This window comes from Phasianus colchicus, chromosome 4 (genome assembly GCF_987193195.1).
Source record: "Phasianus colchicus chromosome 4, bPhaCol1.hap1.1, whole genome shotgun sequence".
In the NCBI taxonomy this organism is placed as follows: domain Eukaryota; kingdom Metazoa; phylum Chordata; class Aves; order Galliformes; family Phasianidae; genus Phasianus; species Phasianus colchicus.
Window position 1 is genome coordinate 50,647,250 of NC_143439.1, and position 26,475 is coordinate 50,673,724.

The 26,475-nt window shown below is 41.9% G+C and overlaps 1 protein-coding gene and 1 pseudogene across 2 annotated transcripts in view; both read left to right on the forward strand.

Annotated features, from left to right (window-relative positions):
• The first annotated feature begins 255 nt into the window (after window positions 1-255).
• SMIM14 (small integral membrane protein 14) overlaps window positions 256-26,475 on the forward strand; it is a 42,868-nt gene continuing 16,648 nt past the window's right edge. The window contains exons 1-2 of one of the 2 annotated variants that reach the window (XM_031588494.2): window positions 256-402; window positions 15,986-16,096. In XM_031588494.2, coding sequence (XP_031444354.1) covers window positions 16,022-16,096 — 75 coding nt within the window. In that variant the 5' untranslated portion in view covers window positions 256-402; window positions 15,986-16,021. Of the gene's footprint in view, window positions 403-738; window positions 760-15,985; window positions 16,097-26,475 lie in introns of those variants that run through there. The other variant, XM_031588495.2, reaches the window with a different exon arrangement.
• On the forward strand, window positions 8,376-8,484 carry LOC116226057 (5S ribosomal RNA; annotated as a pseudogene).

Here is a 26,475-nt window from a genome sequence, read left to right on the forward strand (position 1 = left end):
TTCAAGGGAATGGCTGCAGAGAAGCCTTCTGAGTCACGAGCATCCAAACAAGCTTCGAGCGACGATCTGCACCACAAATTCCCTCCTTCTTCAGGGAGGTGAAAAGCACACCAGCAGCGGCACCGCTTCCGACCACGCGAGCAGCCGGGGGGGCGGCGGGGCCGGGCGGGGCCGCGAGGGGCGGTGCGGGGGGGCGGGAGCCGGGAGCCGCTCGGCACCGCCCCGGCCCTCCGCCGCCGCCGGGAGCCGGCAGATCCGGGTCTCGTGGCGGCTGACGTGTGAGCCGGCCCCAAGCAGCGGGGCCGAGCCGCGGGGCCGCCTCAGCGAGTCCGCCCGCCCCGTCCGCGCAGCGCCCCGCGGCCCTCTCTCCCTCCGCGGCCCCGCGACGGCGGCCGGAGCACGGTGAGCGGGGGGGGCGCCGCCGCCGCCGCGGGGGGGAGAGGGAGGGCCGCGGCCGGGCACGGTCGGGCGGGTCTCCGCGGACAGCCCGCTTCCCGGCCGTCCCTCCGTCCTGCGGTCGCGGAGCGGCCTGAGCCGCGGCCCGGGCGGCCCCGGTTACCCGAGGCCGGCGGAGCCCGGGACCGTCTCCGCTGCCGGGCGCCTCGCCGGGTGCCGGCCCGCCGAACGGCCGGCGCTCGCCCTTCGCAGGCGTTCGGCTGCGTGGCTGGTGGGGTTCGCTGGGCTGTTTTCGGTTGCTGGGGTTATCAGCGCGAAGTCGCACGCTTGTGGCTTTTTAGAAGATCTCGGAGTCAGCCAAAGGTTCTGTTTTTCTGCCTGTAAAGGAGCTGGGAGCGACTCGCTAACGGGGTGTGCGCTTCCCTTCCCGAAAAGCGGGCTGAGGGGAGAAAGCGGACGGCGTCCCGTAGAACAGAGCCTCCAAATGACAGCGTCACGCTGCCGTTAACTTCCCACGGGCAGGGTTGCGGCGGGAGCCCTCGCCCGTGTGCCCCGGGGCCGCTGGGAGCGGGTTGCGGCGGGGCAGAGCGTTGCTGGCCGTGACGCCCGGGGAGCGCGGCTACAGGTTCTCCCTGGCTGTCCCAGCGCCGCTGCCGGCTGTCCTGCCCAGGCTCAGCCTCTGCCCTCCCCGAGAGCTCGGGCCTCGGCGTGTGACCTGCCCCAGGATCGGCACACACCTGTTCTCCTGGCCCGCAGTCAGGGCTGCCTTTAGACTGTATGCTTAGTGGTGTGGGGAGTGTTTGCGTTACGTGCTGGTAAACATCCTTGTCTTGAGAAGTCATGAAAGCTCAGTGTGGTTTTTAAGCATAAGGACATCCAACTTTTAAAATAACGTGTTATGTTAATGTTAACGTGCCCACTGGGCGAGTTGCCTATCTGCAGTGAGCCTCACTGGGTCACCTGTAAGAAGTCTTTCATGCTCAGCTCTTACAGTGCTGTTGACCTTTACTTACTTCTGTCACTTTCAAAAGCAGACATCAGAAAGAAAATCTTTGGTCTCATTTTGATTTTTTTTTTTTTTAGCTGATTTCTTCCTGACTGTAGAGACAGAGAATAACATCTCTGACAGTTCTATCTCATTCTTCATATCCTTACGACCTGTCCAGATGAAAGAAGTCAAACTATTGTTGTTACTGATTTTTTTTTTTTTTTTTAAAGAAGTGCCCCTGTCATTGGCAGTGCAGCTCAAAACAATAGGAGCAGCTGGCAAAAAATAGTGGCTGTAACGGTTGGCAGCACAGCAGTCACTGAGACACGAGTCCTGAGACACAGTCCTGAGCACGATTCTTTCTCATGTCACTGGGGTAGGCAAATCTGAGCTCTGTTTGGCTCCGTAGCCCCTATCTTTAAAATGCAAGATTTGCCTTTCTTGCCTAACCCCAGCATAGCACAGAATTCCGTATTTTAATTGGGTTAAGATCATTTTGCATAAGGCACAGTACTGGTGTGAGGGCTTGGTGGATGTGCTGTTGGCCCTCTCAAGAGTACTGGGCCACGTGCATCTCTGACAAGCAGGAAAGACCCTGATCCACTCAGGGCCATAAGCAAAAAGGGTCCATTTCCAAACTGAGATTGTAGCAGGAGCCTTTCTGTTGTCCTGGTTGGATCATGTTTTAGCCTAGCTGGCTACAAAAATAAACGTTATGAATATGGTTCTAGGGGATTTTGTATATTGTTGTTGTTGTTGTTGTGGCATTTTCGCAGCACGTTACTGAAGTCACGCATTTAGTCTGTTAAATCCCAAGTGCATGATGCAGTTCTTTGTGCTGCGTTCTGCAGTCCACATTCTTCCTTCTTTCTAAAAGAAGTTAAGAAAAATATACTTGTCATTAGAGAAGTCATCTACAGAAAACAATTTAAAAGTACATGATAGTTTTAATTCCTCTGTAACTATCCAATCTGCTTTCAAAAGTTTAATATTTAGGCTTAGAGAAAGTTGGTTTCAAACTGACTTCTTGTTTCGTTATTAACCTCTCATTTTCTGCTTTCATATATTTAGACTTTAGAATTAGTGATGTGTGAATGTTATTTGCATAACAGATGTGTAATGAAACAAAGTCTGTTTTATGTTTCAGAATTTTCCCTCCTAGATATTTTAGGTATTTGACATACACTCTTAAAGGCCAAATTTTGTCTCAGCTGACCTCATCATAGCAGAGTCTTTGCAGAAGTTCAGGCCAGTGCAGTGAAAGTAACAAAATCTTTCTATTCTTTATAAACGTGTATGAATGGAAGTGTCTGGTGCTCTGAGAACACCAGGGATGAGATCCTTACGCTGTATATTTTGAACATTTATCAGGTTTCTTTTCACAACAGATGTAGAAATATTTTGGCAGATGCACTTATGCATAGACAAATTGATGTCATCTGCCCATATTTTGCTTGGGAAGCAAATTAGAGAGCCTGCTTTGCATATTCTTCTACGCTATCACGCTTGATGTTAAGCATTCTTTCTGGTCTTACTTCTTAGATTTGATATATTAATACATGAAGACCCTATCTGGTCATTAATGAAGCATCTGCAAGATGCTGAGGAGTGCTTCTTGGAAGATCCAAGTGCTCCCAAATCCCCTCTGAGTGCAGTGGAAGCTGAGAAAACTTTCTAAGGTTATATACCTCACAGCCAAATCTTGTACTGCTTGTTCAGGTTAAAAACAAACCACAAAACAGAAAAAAGAACAATTTTCCCAGAATAGCTCCTTCAGCTTGCAGGCTTTGACTCACCAACAGCTAGCTTCCCAAGTTCCTGAGGAACCTTAATTGAAGAAAGACTCAACTCCTCGTTATGTAGGAATATAGTCATGTATATGAGGAGGATCCGGCTGTGTTAGTCTTCTTTCTGCCAAACTTTGACAGCGGTACAGTGATGTTCACGGCCCTCTTTGCATCCCAGCACCTATCTCGTGGCATTGGCATGGGCAAGAAGAAGCTCCCTAGCAGTGATTGATTCAGCTTTTTATGAGAGATCTGAAGATGCTCAGGAAGCAGCCCCTGGCACGATTGAGTGGTTGTACATTTGCATGGTTGTTAATTGAACAAACACGCTTTGGAAACTTTAGTTAAAGTGTCTAGCTGGTATTTTTAGAGATAATGGAACAAATTAGTCCCATTTGGGTGGGAAAAGATAGAGTTACACTTGATAAAAGTTTTCTCATTAAGATTAATTCTGATTCTTCAGCAGCTCTGAATGCATTAAAACTCATGGCTTTCTAGAGTTAAATATAGTTTAATTCTTACTTTACAGAGCTGATAGACAAATGTCACATCCAAAGCACTAAGCTCTCCTAGGGAAGAAATGATTTTATCAAAAGAAACAAGAGCTGTACAAAAATGTAGTCCCAGCCATTAGTATGAGAGAAGCAGTTGCAATGTTTGATTTGTCAAATTGTTGTCGATACAGCAACAGACTTTTGGTTTTCTTTTGTTCATTGGTATATCTTCATGTATGTCTTGCTGTTTAATCGTATTTTTAGTAAGACAGTATTTTTAGAGAACTTGATAAAGTACTCTGTCAGTTTTCATATGTAAAAAGTTGGTAAAAGGGGAAAAAAAAAAAAAAAACTGAATAAAAGTTCATGAAGATTCATGAAGAAAAGTTTGGTGTCAGCTCTTCAAACAGTTGGTAACCATTTGTGAAACAAAGCTTCCCACTGTGAGTTGCATGGCTTCAATGAGAACACTTCTACCAGTGGTTGCAGCATGGTTAGGGGCTCACCACCTTCATGTTCCTTTATGTAGACTTCTTTTGGGACACAGGAGTCACTGGATGCTTCACTTTCAAGTTTGTATGTAGAGCGGTTGTGTCCAAAGATTGAAAAATACCTTCTTTCCTGGGGGAAAACATTGGAGACGAAGATTGTATGATTTTATGATTGTGATACGTTTTTCAAAGCAACTAATTGCAATTTTGTCAACACTGCCATGGATTTTCCTTACGCAAATTAACAGATTTTAGAATCTGTTCCTTGTTAGGTGCTGGGTAGACGTGAATCATTTGCATAGCACTTTCCTTTTGATGATGTAGATATGGCAGTGAGTCTGCTGAATGAGTGTTAAATGGGTTTGGGATTAAAAATTGGGTCTTCTGTTAGCTAAACATACATAAATAACAAAGCTCAGAAATCCTGTTAATTGTAACAGCTTCCCTCTGGTATAAGTGCTCGCTGAAAGGCTCTATTTTATGAGCTCAGACTGTTTGCTTCAGGTATGTAGAAAACCTGATTCAACTTCTATGTAAGGCAAAGACAGGCATCCGCTAGCTTCAGATAAAATTTGATCTGGCCTAGAGGGGTTGGGAGCAGGGCTGCCAGGGAATAGAGCTGCTTTCATCTGAAAATTGAAAATCCTGCTATCTTTCTCAGCATGCTGCTACCCTGCTAAATCTGTTTTCTCAGTGGCAAGTTATTAGAAACATATGTCATCTCTGGAGAAAAACATAATGAAAATATTCCAGAGAATTTCAGTATCATTTTTGTGTTTGTGTGGCATAGGAGTAATATTAAGGTACAGCGCATTTCTACAGTTGGAAGGAGTCAGTAAGGTATTTTATAATCTAAATAATTACGCTCTTAAGAAGCAAGTCTCAAAAAACTTAATCATTTATGCTTTAGGGCTGCACTTTCTGCCTCAGTACAGAGGAAATACTGTCACTTTTATTTGTTTTTATTACATTTTTGTAAATGAGTGGATAAGAGAATTTTTTAATCTTTGTTTTTCCAAAGAGATGATATGTCTAAAAAATTCTCTATTATTGAGCCTCCGGAAAGAGTTATGTCAGACAAATAAGTTATCTCAGGCCATTCTGCAGTGGCTGTCTGGGTGCCCGTGGCACTTCTGAATGAAGTCTCAGCTCAACTTTTCTCTTTGTCAGACTCAGCAAAGCCCCATTGGCTTACAGGTCTCACGGGCTCAGAGCCTGTGTGGGAGTAGCTGCCACAGCTCAGCTGCTGCGTGGTGGCTTTGTTACACTGCAGTGATTTGCTCTGGAACTGGCACCTTGAGCCTTGCTGAAGGAGTTCTACGTTTGCATCCATGCTGTGCTCCTAAATTGCTCGGGAACATTTGAATGCATTAATCAGAATCTTGATTCATAAACACTGGAACGAGAGCAGGGATGTTTTATGAATAGGTTACATAGTTTGTTAGAGGAACATGTTCCATATACCCATTCTTGCCTCTCTGCAGAAGTCTGCTCCCTGGAATGCCAGCATCCTTCCGTGCATGGCTGTGTGTTTAGATGGGGCCTGCCTGTGTGCAGCAGTGCCAGCTGCCAGCCCGCTTCACATGGCACAGGGCAGCAGTGCTCTTTGTGGGGCTGCGGGTTCGGTGCTCGTGCAGCTCCAGTGCTGAATTTAGGATACTGAGGAATGAGAGGAGGAATGTCAGCAGAAGCTGCAGATAGTCTGCAGTACTGGAGAAATGAACCAGGAGCAGGAAAGTAAGCACTTTTGCCTTGGAGCCGGATCTTACTGTTACCACTTGAGCGAAAAATCCCATTGAAGTCAATAGGAGTTCTTAACCTTACGGAGGACCGCAGTAGAGGACTCCTGATTTGCTCTGTGAACTGGTTAAATGTAATAGCTTAGTAATTTTAGAGGATTGCTCACCCTTTTGCATTAGCAGTGATTAAATTTCCTTTAGTCATTCGGTGTAATATAAATAATTTCTTTGTCCTAGACCACTGTCAGAGTTTCTACTTTAAAAATAAATGCTAAAGTGAAGCTGAGGCATTTGCTTAGCAGAAACAGTGTTATTCTTGGACAATGTTCTGTGCCACTGATATCGTCTCTTAATTAGCTTTCGTGTTGCAAAAAACTTCTTTCAGAAAAATGTCATCCTTTTAACAAAAGGATGACCGAATGCTGACAGCTGGAGTTAGGCAATAATGTTCTGCATCAAATATTAGTAAATGAATTCTAAAATAGCTGGACTGCTTTTTCCGTCCATGACTGGATGTGCATAATTAGCTCCTTTTCAAGTGCTTTAGCCAGAAGAAATGTGAGGCCACCTGCACAGGAATAAGTAAATAGCTTTTTAAATCTTGATGCGTCTTGTTTAGCTTCCTTGAGGGGAGTTGGTTTTGGTCACTGACTGCAACCTGATGGCCCCGAAGTCTGAAATCTCCCTCCCTCCAGGTAATGGGGTCTGGCCATGAAAAGGGCAGCAGGGACTGGTACTGCAGCGGTGGTTTGAACATGTGAATTCTTTGTCTCTGAGCCTCATGCTTGACACTGAATAGCTTTAATTAAACCAAATGCAGCATCTGTGCCATCTTCTGCAGCTCCCTAGTGTACTGTTCTGCATTGAGCTGAGGCTCTTGGGCACACTCTTAGCCTTGGTCAGCCTTGTGTCATGGCCACAAGTAGGAGGCTTGCTGCCAGCTTTGTCTGAGATGCTGCCATCCTCGAAGCATGTACCTCAGTGAGAAAAGAATCGTGATGTTTGCCTGTGAGAGGGCTTTGTCCATATCATAAGCATCTAAGTTCTTGTGTTCTTACTTTGCTGTTGTTAGTGCTAGTGCTGCTGACTGTCACCTGAACAATTATTTTCCTGACCTACTCAGAGCAAGTTCCAATGACCACATCGCAGGTGGCCTAACAGTGCTCCCTACATGATTGTCACATAGTGGTGGACCCATGGGGATGAGGGGTGCACTAGTGCTGCAGCAGTCCTGTGAGGCCATTGGGAAACCGTCACAGAATCATAGAATATTTCAAGTTGAAAGGGACTCATAAGGAGTGCAACTCCTGTTTCCACAGAAAATTCAACCTCTATATCTGAGAGCATTGTCTAAATGCTTCTTGAGGTCCAGCAGTTTGCAGCCATGACTGCTGCTCTGGGGAGCCTGTTCCATGCCCAGCCACCCTCTGGCGAAGAACCTTTTCCTGATATCCAGCCTGAAACTCCCCATCAGTAGGATGCTTAGCATTTGCTCCTCAGTTCTGAGTCTGCCCCTGCTCAGGGGCCCTTTCTGTGATTTATGCTCATCACTGTATCATCCTTCAGTAGCTGGGTTGGCATTTCTTAGTTTCTTTGGGTTTGCTTCTACTTTAAACAAGTTGTTTTATAGTAAATTAGCATTTGTAAGAAGCACCAGATGGATGGCACTGGAAAATTACTTCCTAATTTACTTAAATGCCAGATCATTTGTGAGACAGTAGGAAAGTTACCCACTGGTATGCCTGGAGGAGGACGTGTTTGAGTGAGCAGTTCTTCTGCGGGGCTCCCGCTGGCCTTGGTGTCTCTGTTGGAACCAACCAGACCAGCACCAGCTGTGTGCATGGTTCTTTTCCATGAGGAGGGGAACTGGCTTGGTTGCATTGAAAAGTTCATCTTGGATCTCGTTAATTATCCTGAGAAAATTTGCAGCACAAAAATGTATTTGCCAACTCATTAGGCTACGGCTGGAAGTCCAGGGAGACATGCTGATGCTTTCAAGTACAAAATCAGCTTCATTCTCCCTACCCCCTGGAATTGAAAGGAAAGAGACTGAAGAGAATGGCTTCTGAAGAGTGTTGCTGTGTCTAGGAACTCTCTCTGGGTATTGTATTGGCTGACAAAGTCATTGCAGCTCCTTTCACTAGAGGAGCTAAATGGATGATCTGTTCTGGCACAATTAGTTGGAGAAAGCTGTAATTGAAGCCACATGTCACAGTGGCAGCCCCCACACTGACATCCAGCTGTTCTGCTGCTGTGCCCATGGAGCCAGCTGGTTCTCTTTTGTCCTGAAAACTCAGTTTAATGCCCAGGAATAGACCTGGTAGAAAAAGATCATCAGTAGCTCTAGGGATCCATGACCTTCAAGGGCCACTAGTCAGTGGGAGTGCCAGCATTTGTGTCAATAAAAGTGGGGTGTAGCTATAAGCGTTGAAGAGATGATGGTACAGAGTTTTCCTTGTACTGTTAATGATATGTTAGTGGCCTTCAGCCATCCCACCCTGGTAATGCCCAATCTTGGAAGCTAAGCAGGGTCAGGCCTGGTTAGTACTTGGATGGGAGACCTCCTGGGAATACTGGGTGCTGTAGGCTTACAGACTGGAAGGAGCAGTCCTTGAGAGTAGCCCTGCAGGGAAGGACCTTGGGGACCTGATGGATGAAAAACGTAACATGAGCCAGCAGTGTGCTCTTGCAGTTCAAAAAACAAATGGTGTCGTGGGCTTCATCAAAAGAGGAGTGGCCAGCAGGGACAGGGAGGTGATTGTCCCTCTCTACTCTGCTCTTGTGAGGCCCCATCTGGAGTATTGTGTCCAGGTCTGGAGCTTCCAGTACAAGAAAGACAGAGAGCTGTTGGAGAGGGTCCAGAGGAGAGCCACAAAGATGATCAGGGGACTGGAGCACCTCCGCTACAAAGACAGGATGAGGGAGCTGAGCTTGTTTGGTCTGGAGAAGAGAAGGCTGCAGGACAAGGGGAAATGATTTTAAGTTGAGGGAGGGAAGATTTCGGTTGGATGTCAGGGGGAAGTTTTTTACAGAGAGAGTGGTGAGGTGCTGGAACAGGCTGCCCAGAGAGGCTGTGGATGCCCCATCCCTGGAGGTGTTCAAGGCCAGATTGGATGGGGACCTGGGCAGCCTGGTCTAGTATTAAATGGGGAGGTTGGTGGCCCTGCATGTGGCGGGGGGGTTGGAGCTTCATGGTCCTTAAGTTTCCTTCCAACCCGGCCATTCTGTGATTCTGTGAAAGGGCTTTATAAAAATATAAAAATATGATAATACTAACCATTATAAAAATAGCCAAATGGAGTGTTGCAGTGCTTTAGACTTAAGTTCCATGATGGAACATTTATTTGAACGATTCAAATTATAGTGATAGAGGAGTGCAGATGACTGGAATGTTTTAATTAGTATCAATTTGTATACAAATTCCTTGTTATAGAGCCTATTTTTAGCCTTGTGTGAACTACGGAAGTTGCTTTGTAGAGGAAATCTCCTTGGGAGTCCTCAGACTCATTTCTGCCAGTCCTGTAACCTCAGCAGCTTAATGCTGGTGGCTGAGGGGTGCAGACCAATTCGTTCTGGTTTGTTAGTGGAATGTCCTCTCTGCTGCATGAGGAATATCTAGCCACTGATTTCTGGCAGAATTGCATTGGTTTATTTTAAAGCACTGCATACGTTCTTGTTTTCTACCCATGTTTCTAGCTTCTTTTCTGATGTTTCTTTCCTATTTAAATACAAACGCTTTTGTTTTCTTACGCTGTCCAAGCTTTATCCTGTGTTTAGTTATTTGCTTCCTTTGCTTTTTTAATAGCTCGGTTATCATTTCTGCCTTGTTCCTCCTTTATATTGCCCTGGTGATAGGAAATGTGTTCTATTTCTGGTGGTAGTAATAGAAATTCCACAAAGTTGTGTGAAGGTGAAATCAGCCATGTCCTTATCTTCAGTTTGTTTATTTGAGAGAGAAACTCCCCAAATCTGTGTCTGTTGTTTTTCCACTCTGTGCTCTAATTCAATTTGAAGAGAAACTTGATGCAGAAATCAATGGTGGATAAAATTCCTTGCCCTTTCTTACACACAAGAAGTTGTACAGCCGGAATAATAGGAAGTTAAATAACAGGTAAGTGAGTTGACGGTAAGTAGTTCACCAGAAGGCTAACAAAGAACAGAGGATTTATGGGAGGGTGGATGTGCATGTACAAATATTGAAGAAGATGGCAATCAACAGGGAAAAGTGCTATTTAACAAACACAGAGAAGAGTTTAGCTTGTATTTGCTGGGCTTGAATGTTTAGGCTTCTCTGTTGGTTGGCCACTAATAAGCAATATTTCAGCATTGCCCTGCTGGAGATACCTTTCTGTATTATTTTGCTGTACACCCACTTGATGTTGAATTGGGCCTCATGTAACCAGGCAGGGCTGGGTGAGCCCAGTCCTTAGGAGAGGCAGGGTTAGAAACAGGTTTTGGAGTAACCTCTTGTACGAGAGGCTGAACCACTGTGTTTTGGCATGCCTGGCAATGAGACAACTGAGGTGCTTCTGTGTGCTTACGGTACGCATAGGACAGAGTGGCCAGCAGAAAGAAGAGCCCTAGAAAAGCAGTGATCAGGAATGTGCTGTGAAGAAAATAACTGCAGAAAGTATAAGAGGCTGTAGGGATCATGGATATCAAGATGGCTTAGGTGCATGTGAGAAGGCAAATCCTTCCTATGGAAACACAGATCCTTTAGGAGAACGTGGAAAAGAATGGGAGAGAAGGTTTCTGCCTGTGACAGTGAGATAAAAATGGATATTTTATCTTTCAGTGAGTGAATTGTTCTGGCTTTGTGTGTTACTTTCGCTCATTTTAGCCCTTCACCATTTTTCAGAATGCCTGCAGAGCTTCAACACGTCATGTGCTTTTTTCTAAATTTTTTTTCAATTTTTGTATGTAGTTTCATTTCTTCTGCTATACTTTGCTTAAGCTGAACCCAGCAGCAAAATTAACTGTCTGGCTTGGTAGAAGTATTTGACAATTGTGCTTGGAGTTGTTGCAGTTGTCTGTAAAACAGCATCAGGGAGCTGAATAGAGGGAATTCTGTTTCTCTTTAAAGTAAAGCGGAAAGATTCTGTTACATGTCTGCTGCATGGAGGTATTTTGCTCCCAATGACTTCTAGCCTTCAGTTTAGCAGCACTGCAAAAATAGTTCTTGGCAGAGGAAATCCTCAGTCATTCTTTTGTGTTGTGTGTGTGCTTTTAAGACTGCTTGGATCCAGGAAAGATAAGAGTTAATGAGCATAAAGCTTTGTTATGAAGATGCCAGGTTTGATCCGTGACAGATCTGCAGCAGCTCTGAGTACGTGTTGTGTATAGCAAGTGTTCCTTCAAATGCTGCGATAACGTTCTTATGCACTCCTTTCTACCAAGGAATAGAGCTCACCAACACCTGTACCTTGACTATCTCATTAATCAGCGTAGAATTGGAGTCACATTGGAGAGCAACCGCATGAAGAATGGACAAAATGTCTTGTTGGCTGTCATGCTAAAAAGGAATTTTGTTTTGTAATGGTGAGGGTGGAGGGAAGTGGAATATAACTTCTGTCTCCCAGAGCTCACCAGCTGCATGCTATTTGCCCAGGAGATGTGTTGCTGAATCGGGAAATAATGTATAGTCATTACAATAATTTAAAGTACAAAAGAGTCTCCAGGTACAAAAAAAAAAAAAAAAAAAAAAGAACAAACAACCCACAACAATTAGATTGTGTCTATAAAGATTGGTTTTTTGATATTAGGATGTGTAAAATACAATGTGCTGCTGTAGGGCATGGGTTGGGGAAGATGGTAGGAGAAAAACGATTTACAATAATCCTACAGCTGAGAAGACTCTCATGATTTAAAACATTGTGTAGAAGTATTTTTCATTATGGCTTCATTGCCTACAGTTTCAGATAGAAGGTGATGGGGGGCTTCTAGCATGAGCTATTTTTGTCTTAATTCATCAGAGACCGTTCTCCTCTTTGCTCCTGAGTTACAGTCATCCTGGCACTGACTGCAGGATTTTAATTTCAGTACTTCTGTTTATGATTGCCTCTGTGGGCCACTTTAAGCATAAAGTTGTATTGATTCTTTGATGGTACTTCATATTTATCTGCATTTACTGGTTTTCTCTTTTTCTGTATGTTTTCTGTCAGGTTTGCTTAGTCTAGGGGCCATAGCATGTATCTTCTCAGTTGTTATCAGTGAGAGCTTTGCTGTATTTACCAAACAGGTCTTCGAAATGTTTGTAAACCCAGAATTAGACACTGTGTAACAAATAATGTATTGAAAGTAAAATACAATCATTTTAAGTATGGTAAAAGTAACCTTCCTGGTCAGAGCACTTGCCTGTGGTTGGCGCTGTAGCTTTAAATTCCAAGAAAACCAAGGTTGCCACCAACATCCAAAAAAAAAAAAAAAAAAAAAAAGGTTTATTTTACTTTATGTGATAGATGATATGTAAAAGAGCTGTATTTGCAGAAGGTGGAGAGCTAACGTGACTCATAGCGAAGAGGTCAGAGCTGGGCAGAACGAGCTAGCAGCTGATGTGGGATGAGACAATTGAGGTACTGGAGGCAGGCAGGAAGCGCACTGCGGTTCTGGATCAGGATTTCAGTATGAGTGGGCTGCCTGAGTGCATGCTGTAGGGCCAAGGAATCCAGTTCCAGGATAGGTAAAAAAGTCTCTTACTACCAAATCTCATGTAGGGTCCCAAAACATTAATAAACTTAGATCTAATTACAGAGCTTAGTTGATACCTAGTACTTTGTACATTCAAAGTGTATTACAAATAAGTTATTAAGCCAGTTTTAAAGGTTTTAATGAGGAACGTAATCAGAAGTGTCATTGTAGGAGTGAAAATCAGCATGTAGTTTGGAGTTTCTTTATACCTGGAGAGCTGCGTGTAAAATCTGTTTCCTCTAGTTCTTCGTCAGAGGAAAAATAGTGTTTTTCTCACAATAGATGGCCTACCCTCATTTCTTTGTCACTAAGAATTTGTTATGGGCTTGCAGGACAGAAAGACAAAGAATGATTCCTTTAAGTGTCATTTGAAGGTGAGAAAGCTCATAAGGGAGATTGTGTTGGAAAGCTTGGAAGGCATTTTACTTGGTGACATGTGTTCTGCTTTATTTTAGCTCATTAAGGTAATTTGTCATGTACAGCTCAGGAGCCTTGGGGTAAATTCCTGCTAGCACACTTCTACTTAAATTTGTGATGTTACATGACAGATTTCTCTTCCCCACTTATTGTCTAATCTTTCTCAGTTTATACTCTACAAAGAATGCTGGCCTGGATTCACTGATGAAGATTCTTATTTGAAGTTTTGATTTCTCCTAGTTGTATACAGATTAACACCCCTGCTCACTTAATTGTTGTGCCATTACTATGTGTTACTGGCTCCTAAATTCTTCCAAGTGGGAATTAAATATTGTGTTGCAACTTTCATGGTTCCAGCACCTTATTTTAGGTTTCAGCATTGTGTCCAGAAAAAGCATTTTGTGCTACTTAAAAATCAGTGCTTTTACCTGTTCCTCATGCCAGAATAGTTTGATAAAGGCTACTCTGGCTGAAGTGACATACTGTCCAGGGAACCTGGGCGATTTAAAATTTTTTTCTGCTATTGCCATGCAGTTCCAGTGGTTCTGAGTTAACATCAGGAATGTTAGTGTAGTTGCTTTGTAACTAACTCTCAAAAAGAATCATTAGATCATCTCTCCTGCATAATGCAGAACATTATATCTGAACCTGCTTGCTTCTGTACTTGGACCTGTATTTGGCTGAAGCACATCTGAATGCATCAAGAGATGGGAAATCCACCTCTCTGGCATTTGTCACACTGATCATTTACCCTAATGTTTAAAATGCATGACTGCCCTGTCTTCTTAATTTGGTTCATTACAGCTTCCAGCCATTGGTTCTTCATATGGCTTTGACTCCTTCACTGAAGAAATTTTCAATACTTACTTCTGTTTTTCTAATCAAAGGTGCATTTCTGTTACATACCCAAGTCACCTCTTGGTCATCTTCTCAGTAGTCAGGTTAACCTTTTTCATTACCTAGGCAAACAGTCTTTCTTCCATTCCCTCAATAATTTTTTTGCTTATTTTCAGTATTCTTTTTTAAAAAGTGGAGATGTAGTCAGGAAACTGTAGTGAAGATGAGATTCTGTAATGCAGATACAGATATCTCTTACCTTCTTTTACTTACCTGGCCTTCTGCACCACGGCTGAGGAAGATATTGAAGAGTGGCAAGCATTCACAGTGAATTAGGGGAAAAACATGTGAAATGTGTTTTCTTTTTTCCACTGCTTACCTCAGAGCGAAAGAACTACTGTAGTGATGCATTCTCTTCTATGGAGATTTCTTAAAGCCTTGTGGGTTGTCATTCTTTCTCCTAAGAAGATTAAAACATTAAAATACTTGTGTAGTTACCACACTAGGTTTTTGAAGGTGAAGTCTGCTGAACACATCTGCTTGTTCAGCATATGCTCATCAAATGTTTGGTACTTTCATTAACTACTTATTTTAGGGAATGGACAATGCTGCTCTGCCCTCTGCTCCCACCTCTATTAAGCCTGCTGGTTATCTCACAGTTAGGACCCCAGCATGTGCAGCACAAAGTCTGAATCTATCTTTAATTAAACAATGTTTTAAGAGTATCACTCATAGAAGCACAGAATAGTTTGGGTTGGAAGGAACCTTTAAGATCACCTAGTTCCAACCCCCTGCTATAAGCAAGGACACCTCCCAGTAGACCAGGTTGCTCAAAGCCTCATCCAGCCTGGCCATGAATGCTTCCAGGGAGGGAGCATCCTCAGCAATGCTGGGCAGCCTGTTCCAGTGTCTCACCACCCTTCCCAGCTTTCCTGTAGGCCCCCTTCAGGTACTGGAAGGCTCCTATAAGGTCTCCCCAGAGCCTTCTCTTCTCTAGCTGAGGAGCCCCCAGCTCTCTCAGCCGTTCCCCTTGGGGGGGCATATTCCAGCTTTCCAGTCATCTTTGTAGCCCTCCTCTGGACTTGCTCCAACAGCTCAATATTCTTCTGGTGTTGGGGCCGCAGAACTGGATGCAGTACTCCAGGTGGGGTCTCACAAGAGCAGAGCAGAGGGAATCACCTCCCTTGAACTGCTGGTCACACTTCTCTTGGTGCAACCCAGGATACATTTGGCCTTTTGGCTGCAGCACGCATTGCAGAACAGATCTAGTGCATCATAAGAGTCCTTATTAGAGAGAAAACAATCTCTGATTTGATCACAGGGTTAAAATTGTCTTCCACTCAGCTACGCATTTTGAGCATCAATTAAATTACTGATGGAACTACTGGTGGATAATAACGGTATACTTGTACTGTTGCTGACATGTCTGGGGTGGAAATGGTTTTAGCAGGGGAATAAACTAGAATGGCTTCCCCACCGTGTCCATTACTGAATCTTTTGAACTCTTTTTCTGTATTGCTGACTGAATGGCCTACTTCTTTGATCTAAAATTAGTGTGTACAGCTTCATTTCTAAAGCATTTCCAAGTATATCCACTTTTGCACCCCTGCCGCTTGCTTTCGTTATACAGTAAGAATGATTTCTCCCTCTAGCAAAGAAGTTACAGGATTTAAAATTATTTTACTGTACACTGATCCCAGGGGAGAATGCCAACAGTTTGTAAGGGGATTTCAGAGGAAAAATTCCTCCTGACTTTTCAAATGGTATTTGTACACTTAAGAGTGTCATTGTGCAGATGAGAAACCAGGACTTAATCTTTGTAGTTCTTGTTTGTCAGTATGCATTTCATAGTGGTGTGTGGGAAAACCCAGGGGAGATATTGAAAAAAAATAATAATTTTTTTTTTTTGCAAAAAAATTATTTTGATCTCTAAGGAAGCCTGCGTGAGGCACTGCTTTCAGCAACATCAAAATGCAACTGCACATACCAGACTTCTTTATTCATGCTGCCAAAGGAATAATAGGATTACCCTGCTTTGTTTTGCTTTTTCACCCTGGCATTAAATGAGCTGAAATTTGATGTGGGAGTCTCTGTAAAATAAGGTCAGTTGAAAAAGAGTTCATTGTACTTTTATTTTTATTCTTCTTAGGTGTTCACAGAAAAGTTCAGGTTTATCCAGAGAACCATGGCAGAGGGTGGATTTGATCCTTGTGAATGCATTTGCTCGCATGAACATGCAATGAGAAGACTGATTAATCTGGTAAGGATAATATGAGAATATTTATATTTGGAAGTGTGATTATATAGACATTGCTTCAGCACTTGCACACTTGCAGTTACTGATGCTTTTGATTTTGCTTATTCAGTTGCATGTTCAGCTAGAATCTCTGTATCTGACTCTCTGATGAATATTTGAGTACTTAATAAAGATTATAGCTTTCTCTTGATTTCCCAGGGCTGCATTTCTACAGCACTGGCATTATTTCTATGTTTCTCTGTAGCTAGAAAAGTCTGCAGAAAAACAAAGAAACAGTCCTGCAAACTCTGAGTTTAGAGTAATACCACACACATGAAATTCTTCATGTGGCAGGATAACAGTGTCTTTATTTTCTGAACTGTGCTTTAAAAACTGAATTTGAGAAGCCAGTGATTGTGAGTACTGAGTTCTGTTTCATGTAATTCCATTTGTGGATGTTCATAAATTTGTTTCTATCCCATTTTATTCCTTAGGATCTAGATTTCCTTTTAAGTTACTGAGTGCACCAGATAGATACCTATGCTCTCAGGGAGCCTGGGTAGCCTCTTTATTTATTTATTTTATTTATTTTATTTATTTTATTTTTATTTTTTTAGAATTACTCTGCTCAGAGTAGTCAGAGATCACCACAGATGTCCATAACACAGCACTGCAGAACTTGTGCCACCATCTTTTCACTTTGTGCTTCTGGGCCCACATACCAAGAATGCTTTCTCAAAATCACATATAGACCATACTTACAGAATTGCTGGAAACAAACAAAGTAAAACAAGAACAACACAACTGGCCTCTGTCAGTGGGAGGGCTCAGTCACTGATTGCAAGAGAAGGCAAAATCATCCTCTGCAAGGGCAAAAGGAAATGCCAAGCACTTGTTTCACATGACCATGGAAATCCTTGTGCTATGCTTCAAAGCTTGATTGTCAAACAACTCAAATCTGTGCAGTGTCCTGCTGAACAAAAGCTTAAAATGACACCAGAAAAACAGGGCATATCTGTATAGCTCCTTCCCTGTGCTTCATGGGTCTGATACTATTTCCCTTTGGTAGATTTGAGATAGGGTGCAGCTTATGCTTGCCTGAGACTTACAAGTCATGAGCGGTTGACTCGCTTTCTTATCTCATTACTCAACAGGTGGTAGAATTGTATAGGGGATGTAGGTGCATGGAGTGAAAGGCAAGTATGCCTATTTGCTAGTGTTGGCAGAATCATTCAGGCCAGAAGGGTCTAGGTCAACCATCTGCTCAGAGCAGGGGTTGACAGTGAGTTCAGGGTGGATCATTCAGGGCTTTTATTCTGAATTAGTCTTAAAAGCCTTTGAAGATAGCATTTGACAGCCTCTTGGGGCAACTTTCTCCAAAGTTTTGCAGTCCTTTTGGTAAAGAATTTCTGTTCTGTCCACTGTTTTAGTTTAATGTCTTATACCCTCTGCTATACACTACTGTGAAGAGCTTATCTCTTGTCCTTTCCATAACCCCTTTTATAGATGGTGGAGGCTGCAGTTAGGTTAATACAAAACAGTCTCTTCTCTAGGCTGAATGAGCCCAGCTACCTCAGGCTCCCCTCACAGAGCAGGTGCTCTAGGCCCTGGTGAGCCTCTGCTGAATCCGTTTCATTTTATGAATATGTCACATATAGGGGAGTCTGAGATTGGATGCAGGCTGGAAGTGCCGAGTAAAGATGAACAGTTACATCATTCAGTCTGCTTACACAGTTCTGAAAGATCGGTGCAGTTGGCACAAAGTTTTGCTAGTAAGTATGATACTTCTGTGGAGTCCTTGTTCCAGGGCCCAGCCATACTAGCCCATACTTCACAGCTAGGTGGCCCAATTTCGAAATACTCTCAGCTTTCCCAGATGCTCTCATGGCTTCTGATGCAGTGAGGGCACACCACTGAGGCCACAGGATGTTGCTCGGCAGGGGCTGGCCCTGAGAATCTGTTTTTGCTAATTGTTTCTGTGAGAGTATAGCAAATATATTTTCTTTTGGACCATAATAATTCATTTGCTTTTTGTCTCGCTTGTTGAACGGTAGATTAGCTTTTTAATTCCCCTTTGCTCCCTGCTGCCCTCACGTGGACACACATGTTCTGTCCCAGGAATTATTCATGCCTATTTCTTATCATGAGGTATGTGCTGTGTGCATCACTTGTGTAGACCCTGACTCCTCTGAACATGTGATAAAGTGGTGCAGAGAAGCTCCAGGAAATTGGGAGGGAGAAAGGAGAATGTGTGTTTGCTACTTTATCCGCTGAGGCTTGTCAGTTGCAAATAAGAAACACAAAGTATGACTTTTGTCCCCACTTCTGTATTTCTCACCTTTTCCTTTTTTGCTAGAAGATACCTATAGACAGTGGCACAAGTCAGCCAGTGTTTTGCAGTGGCTGGAGGATTCTAGTTGTAGATGATTTGTCTGTGAGATTTTGTTCCTGGAATACCTCAAGCAGTATAAGGTGGCTGTAAGTGGATGATCTGGAGGCACACTAATTCCTGTGTTATGAATGCACACTGAATAAATCATAGGTGTCACCCTCAGGGCAGTGGTCACCAATACCAGTCTAACAGTGTTCCTGTGTTGCTGCAAGAATTGAATTTATTGCTCAGTGTTCAGTTTCCAATAGGATCATATGAATCAAGATTTGAAACCGTGAGAAGTTGTGGGAAATGCCAGATTTCATCTATCATAATAGGCAAAACAGCTGCTACTGGATGTAGAAGAGCAAATCACTATCTGGGATAAGTCAACAGAATCTAGAAAGGAAAAGTCTGATAACTATGTCAGGGCCAGAGTATCATCCTCAAGTGACCTGTTGCATGATTTAGCGTACTTGCTAAATCTCCATTATTGAATCTGTACACACATACAATTGCACACAGTGTGAGAAAGCAAGAATTCTACTATTTGTTTTAAATGGAATCCTTGTTTATTGTTTTTCAAGGCTGCTGAGCTCTGCAAATCTCAGTGGAGTCTGGGTACCTACTAGCTCTGGAAGTTGGTTCTTCAAGACCATCATACCAAAACCATTGGGATGCAAGAAAGCTAGGCAGTCTGCCTAGTGAGATGGTGGGGGGAATTCAGCCATGCTTTATACCCAGAATGGTTCTTTACTGCTACCTACTAAATTGTTAACTCTTGTTCATAGGTATAAAACACACGAGAGCACATTGGAGTGATTTTATTGTTTGGGAGTACTTGTCAGGACTCAACAGGTAGTTGTAATTATCTCCAGAGCAAGCACTGTAAATTCAGAAGTTCAGAGTTAAGATCAAATATATTAGAAGAACAATGTAGTTATCAGAGTCACTCAAGTATGGAAATGGACTTCTAGAATTCTTCAGTGCGGTAGTGATGTTATACAAAAATAACATGATTGATGTAAAGACTTTAGTAATTCACATTTGGGTTAAAGTTAAGTAATTCTACAGATTGATTTATTTATAACTGTATAGAACGATGCTGATAAGAATTAAGGTTTAGGCTGATGAAGAAGTCACCGTGCATTCACTTATGGCTATTAAATGTAGACTTAAAATATATGTATTCAAATACACAGAATTTTCATTAGAGTTAACTGTATGGAAAATTTCAGTGATAATGTTATGTCATGGTCAGTAGAGGGTCAAAAAGTCTGTTTACATTCTGAAATTCTCCTTTTAACTCCCAAAAGCGTGACTTCTAATTTCTAAGTTAATTGGTGCATTTACTTTGAAACTCTTGTAAAATGTATTTGATATTCCAAGTACTGTAATTTGTGGATGAATACATTGTAATTGTGTACAGATAAAATATAGTTTAGATCTCTACTCTAAATCAGTTCAACTGATTACAATTTATTACATTAATGCTTATTCAAAGAAAAAGCCTTATTGTCATTTAAACTCTACTTCCTCTCTGCTACTGAGTGTGGTTCTGTTTTGTTTCCTTAACAAATAATACTATGAAGGTTTTAAGAACAATAGATTGTGTATCTTTAATGCATGTGACATTTGTAAAGATTTTTCACTGCTTAGAAGGCTAACTGGAAGATACCATTCATACCTGCAGTTCTTATAACTTGTACACTGATGCAACAGTGGCATTGAATTATCTTCTCTTAATTGTTCTGACGTTTTTCCTGAAGTGGATTTTTCAGGATTCTCTTTGGCATTTTGCACATAGTAAACTTCTGTAGCATGGCCCTTGGAAATAATAAGCAGATATGATGATTTCCAAGTTCTCCTAGCAAACAGCAGAGATCTAAAGTCTTTGACTGCGACTTCATAAATATCATCTCCAGTATGTAATATCCATGGTACCATCTGTTGTGATTTGGAGTTGTTTAACATTTGACTATTGTACATTGGGTTCACTATTTACTCTACAGATATAGCGGATAATTGGGAACTTCCATACAAGGAAATAGGCACAGAAGAAAAATACCACCAGATTTTCCATCCTTTGCAGATATGTAAGAGTTGTTAAGAGACAATAACAGATCTGTCAGCTTGTATGACTTTATCTCCTGTTCTGTCTCCTCCTTCTTCAAAACTTATTTTGACAAGAGCCAAAGTTCAAGAGGGAAGAACAACAGACATTAAAAATACTTTAATGGGGGGGACTCAGTCAAGGGGCCGGTTGTTTGAAAGAACCAAGTGAAGGATTTTCTTTGGTGTCAAGAGGAAATTATTTATGTGTTAGTTGTGGCAGAGGATTGCAATCTTCTGGATTGTAATGATGTTATATTTAAATCTCCATTTTCCCCTGTTTAACATTTCCCCTGCAAAATGAAAATCTTTTCATTTGCACTGTGTTACTCCTTCAGATTTCCATGTTCTCTGAGTAAGCATGGGTGATCCATGATTCTAAGGCCCAGTTCAAGTCTGAAAACTAGACTGAAAGCATAATGTATGTTTTGGGATAATCATGCAGACAGCATCTTCCATGAAGCCTGAGACCTGTGTATGACTACTTAGAGTTGCCAGAAATGTCAGAGTGAGCCGGTGGCACATAACTTTGTATGACATCAAGATCCTTTTTTTTTCTTCTTGTTTTTTCTCCGATAAAGTATTATTTGATTTAGAATTCTCTCATGCTGGGTTCTACAAAAATGAGCAATATGTTCTTTACCCAAAGCATTTTTAGTTCTGTAATACAGAAGGACCAATTCTGATGAACTGCCAGCAGTTCTGCTGAGATATGATGGCCTTACAGACCTCTGTGGGAATTACAGCTTTGTGCTATGTTCTTTTGTAGCTAATTGCAAAGTAATGGCCCATGTCTAGTTATGTTATTTTATCAGAAGGCTTGAATGTCTCAAAAATTCTAGGGAATACAGAGCAAATATATATATATATCTTAAATCTACTTCATATTTTGAGGTGCTGTTGGATTTCTGGATAACAAAAAGATAGAAATTTTCAAGGTATTTAACAAAACAAAACAAAAAAAAGGTTCAGACACTCTTCTGCCATAATTCTCTTGGCCAGGTTATTTTAGAGTCTCCTTATCATAAACTGGTATGGTCTGGAATAGTAGCCAGCATAGCCATGAATCCTGGCTGAATGAGACTTTGTGCAAACAGCACAGAATAAACACAGATGATTAAAATAGATCTGCGTTGTGTGCTCCAAATGATTGAAAAGCTCTCAAGATGCCAGCACAGATAAGCCTGACTTAAATAATCCTTCAGGCTGCCAGCAAGAATGAGTTACCCTACTGACGTGGCCTTCTATTGAAAGCAAAGCAAAACTATACTGAATGAACTTGTGATACTTTAAGGTGACCTTCTAAACGTGGAAGTTGGCTTGGAGACTTGTTACACATGTCCCATGGCATTTGCCTTCCAAGTTCTTCTTTTAATAGTTGTTGCTACTGCTTCCAGTGTGCAACTCTTAGCCAGGCAACTGAAGAGCGTGAAATTACATTTTACTTTCACTATCCCCTTTTCTACCAGACCTGTGCCTTCAGTTCCTGGTTTCTTGTAGCCCAAGGTGGTTCAGAAAAGACTGTTCCCACGAACTAAACATTAGGTTGCTCTTTAGGACAAAGAAGAAACTATCATCCTTCTGAGATGCAGGAGAGAGTGTTGATGCACCTCCTAAGGTACTGAGCCAGAAGAATAAAACATTAGGGTAGAGTGGCAGGATGCAAGCACCCTTCACCTGACTTAGTTGCTCACTAGATGCTCAAGGTGCTGTACTGCACAAGTTATAGTCCCAAAAGTCATGTGCTGCTAATAATCTATAAACTAAAAACTGGTTCTAGATCAAGCAGTATAAATGAAGGTTATTTTTCTAGAAGATGAATGTTAAAAAAAAAAAAAAAAGCCATAAAGAAAGGTGTATAGTTGGGTCAACTTTTTCTTATATGGAGTTAGGTTTTAGGACCTCACTGAAAGTTGAAGGTGCCTTGTATTTCCCATTCCTGAGCTTAGTAGCATGATAGAAGCTGCTGCTTTTTAACCTCTGTGTTTGTGTGCATATACATACATGTAGGTCACTACAAAAGTAATGCCTCCTATTTATTTCCATGGAAACTACAACAGATACAAAGATCAAAATGGCACTATAGAGCAAATTCTCAGCTGCAAAACAGTATTTTTCAGTGCAACCATCACCATGCATTTTCACCAGTGATGAGTAAGAGCCTGCGTGCCACACTCTTAAAAGTCTGCACCAGTGGAGGTGATCCGCTGTTCCCACTGTTGAAACACCATCCACCACCTCACTGTGCTCACATCCACTGCTTGGTATCCATAAGCATTCTGTGTCAGCAAATATCAGTGGGTGCCTTTTTCTCCACATGGAGGAGTTTAGTGACACATCTTTGCTTCATAAGCACTTCCATGTCAGATGCCATTTTGTCAGTGCCCCTCTGCTGCCATCTGTCATGTGGCAACTAAATATAATTGAATGTTGGCAGGAAGGTTCAACTTTTACTGCTATGCCACCGGTGTCCACCTCTGATGTCATGGCTCAACATAATGAGGAGACATTACTGAGGTCACCTCTCGGTCTCCTCTTCTCCAAATGCTATATATAAGAATAAATATGTTGGTGAATACATATATAACCAATAAATTGTAAATGTTATATTTAAATATATTATAAATATGTCTATATATAAGTATATATTAAACTTATGTTATTAATATGTATATTAAACTTAAATACATGTATTATAAAAATATAATGTGTCAGTCACCCCTCATGACTCTTAAAATACAGCTTGTGTGGTATGGCAGTATTACAAGTAGCATGGAAGATTATACATTGAAAATTCTGGCAGCTTGATATTTCAGCAGTAGTTCATTAGTGGAAGCTGTGTTATGAATGGCTGAACTGGGTTTGATGATCAGTGCTGTGTTATAGCGATCTTATTTGAGGAACATTGTGCTTTATCTCTTAGCCCACATATGGTTATAGTCAACGCTCAGTACAAACTGGTAGAACTTCTTGTTCTAAGCTTTTGTCTTGAAGGCCTCCTACATGGGAGCATGTTTTTCATTTCAGCTGGTCAAAAATATCCAACAGTGTATTCTGTGTTTGTATTTTAGTTACGCATTTGTTAATGATGTCTTGGGACATGTATTGTTTGTGAATATTCTCAGTGTTTTCTGGAGTAACATCGTTCAGTTATTTCCATCTTACCATTTGCTGTCTGATATTTCATGTCATCAGAGGCTCTGTGATCTTCTTAGCGTGAAAGTAGGGTGACCATACTTCATCTTCTTTCATGTGACTCTTTTTCTGCTAATTCATTCTGGTTCATGTTTGTCAAGGATGTCAGTCATATCCCTCAACACCAGCAAAATTACAAAATGAGAGGCCAATGGAAGTTATACAATTGGAAAAAAAAATGAGGGAAGAGTTGAAAAGGTGAATCTATATGGCACCAAGGTAAATCAGCAGTCCTGGAGAACTAAGAAAACAAGGAGCAAGCTCTTGCCTAGATCAGGGTTCGTGTGCACTCATACTTACTGTTACATCTTCATCCGTAAAATGTCATGTTGTTTAGCATGAAAGTCAATGTTGTGTTCTCACTCTGACATAACTGGTTGGCAGCTCTGAGTCTCAAGCGTTGGTTTGTAAGCTGGGAATGTTGCTTTGAAAGGTACTGTCCATTCTTTCCTCAGTGTTGCTGTGAGGGAGACAGTAATTTGTCACCTCACAGGACCAAACTTGATATTTTTGTACCACACTGTTACTGTCCCAGTATGAGCTTGTATTTATTTTATCTTAATTCCACACTTACTCATAAAAATGTGGGAGTCAGGAAGGGGGTGTTTGCTGTTTTCGTTCTTGTATCTCTAAGAGAAGCTAATGCCATTTAGAAGACAATTTAATTCCATTGAAATGCCCTTCTTTCCACTTTATTTCTCTCTTATTTCTGCTGGCCAGCTTGTAGCAGAATAATGCATGTAGGTGTCAATTTTATGCATCTTTAAATATGAACTCTGTGGATAATACTTCAATTCAATTTGCAGTCTGGCCCGTATTCAGGACTGGCCTATCAGACCAGAGCAATTTGTTTATCACGTTGTTTACTAAATCATTTATATACTTTGGATGTGGCTGCCAACAGAGTTTAAACAGTGATTTCATTATCCAGAAGCATCAGATCCCAGTCAGGAATATGTCACGGGGTTGTCATCTTCTGGCATAGTTGGGGAGAAAAGGCAGAGCCTACAATTGGTTTGAATTGCGAAAAAGGTATTTTCACAAGGAATGATATTTTGCCCTTATTATCACACAAAATTTTCTATCAACAATCTTTATGGTTCCATTTTAAACTTTTATTCATGGGATAAATGACCACATCATTGGTTATTTGTCCTTAAATCCCTACTTATCTGTCCTTTTCCTTGCCACCACCATCCATTACTGTTCTCTTATCTTGGTAGCCAATTTATCTGTTTCATTCACATGTTTCTCTGGGCTTTCTTCCACTGCAATCTTTGGTATGGGAATCTTTTCCTGGCCTGGCTCATAAACTTGCTAATTTTTCCATCATGTCTTTTCTGCTTTGGGCAGTTTCAAAGGTTTCTCTAAAAGGCAGTAGTTTTAATAAACAATTTATTTTCAGCTCATCTGCCACTGACAGTAGACGTCATTGATTATTGCCTCGTGTTCCTGCTACTAGTCCTGTTCGTCTTGTTTCATTACACTGTTTTAGAGTTGGGAAGTGCTTTTGGACAGGGATTATGCCATTGTTTCTTCTGGAAAATGACAAACTTGTGAGCTGTGTCATCATCGCTGTCTTCCTGATATTTCTCAACCTTATGCTTTGTCTTTATCTTTTTTTTTTTAAACCCTAATAATATTCTTAACCCTTAAAAAGCTGAAGTTTTCCACAAGCATTTGCTGTCAATTTTAATGAAAAGCACAGTTTTTCTGAGCAGAGATTGCAGGACCAGTCCCAGGGTTTGTGGCACCCTGCAGCAGCAAATTCTGGAAAGTCATCTGTAGAGTTTCAGAAAAGTCCTCTGAAGAGGAAGCGAGGGAGCTGACACAAGAAGAAGTTACTGTGAAGGTGGGCAGCTGTCTCAGTCTTCCACAGTAGCTGTCTGTGCTGAGCAGGAAATGCAAAGCAGCAGAACTTCTTTAATGGGAAGACTGAAACGATCCTAGTGGCTGAGGTCACTGTATTGGAAAAACAAGTTCTCTGTTGAGCTAGACAGAGCTGGTTCACTGGGCTCACTACTTCACTTGTGATGTTGTGGAGCAGCTAGCATGCAGGAAAAGTTCACACCCTGACCACACAGCAGCACGTGTGTCTGCTCATCCGTTAGGTTTGCATGGGAAAGAAGTTAGAAGCTTTGCTCATTGCAGGAGCTTTGCAAAAGAATTTCCAGAGCTGATAGCGGGGTCCCTTTACTGTGTCTGTTTGTGCTTCGGCTGCCACTAGAGACTGTGGAGGGTGGTGGCTGCCATTGCTAAAACCTCTGGTAACTGCTCTTTTTTCAATTATCTGACAACTGAACTGTCTCACATTTAAGTTTTTTTCCAGCAGCTGCTATGTCCCTTAAGGGTGGTACAGTTGTCAGGAAAGAGAGCTAATCACTAGGCAAAGGAACAGTCTTGTTTCAGCAAAAGGTATTAACTTTTCCAGCCATTCACCTTACATAAGCTTTTCTTGCATGTGCCAGAATTTTTTCTTGTCTTTTGGCTAATTTAGTGACTGTAAAATATCAAATTTGTACTGGGTCGCAGAGTTGCAACCTATTTCACCTGAGAGAGCTGAGAAAAACCTGTTCTTACTGCTGCTCATTTTCAGTCATCTGCCATGTTTCATCCCAGGAGAGCAGCACACAGCTTGTCATTGAGACAAATTTGTTAGGTGGTATACAGAGCCCTCCTACAGCTGGTGCTTGTAGGATAGGGAAGTTTTATGTGTATAGTTGGG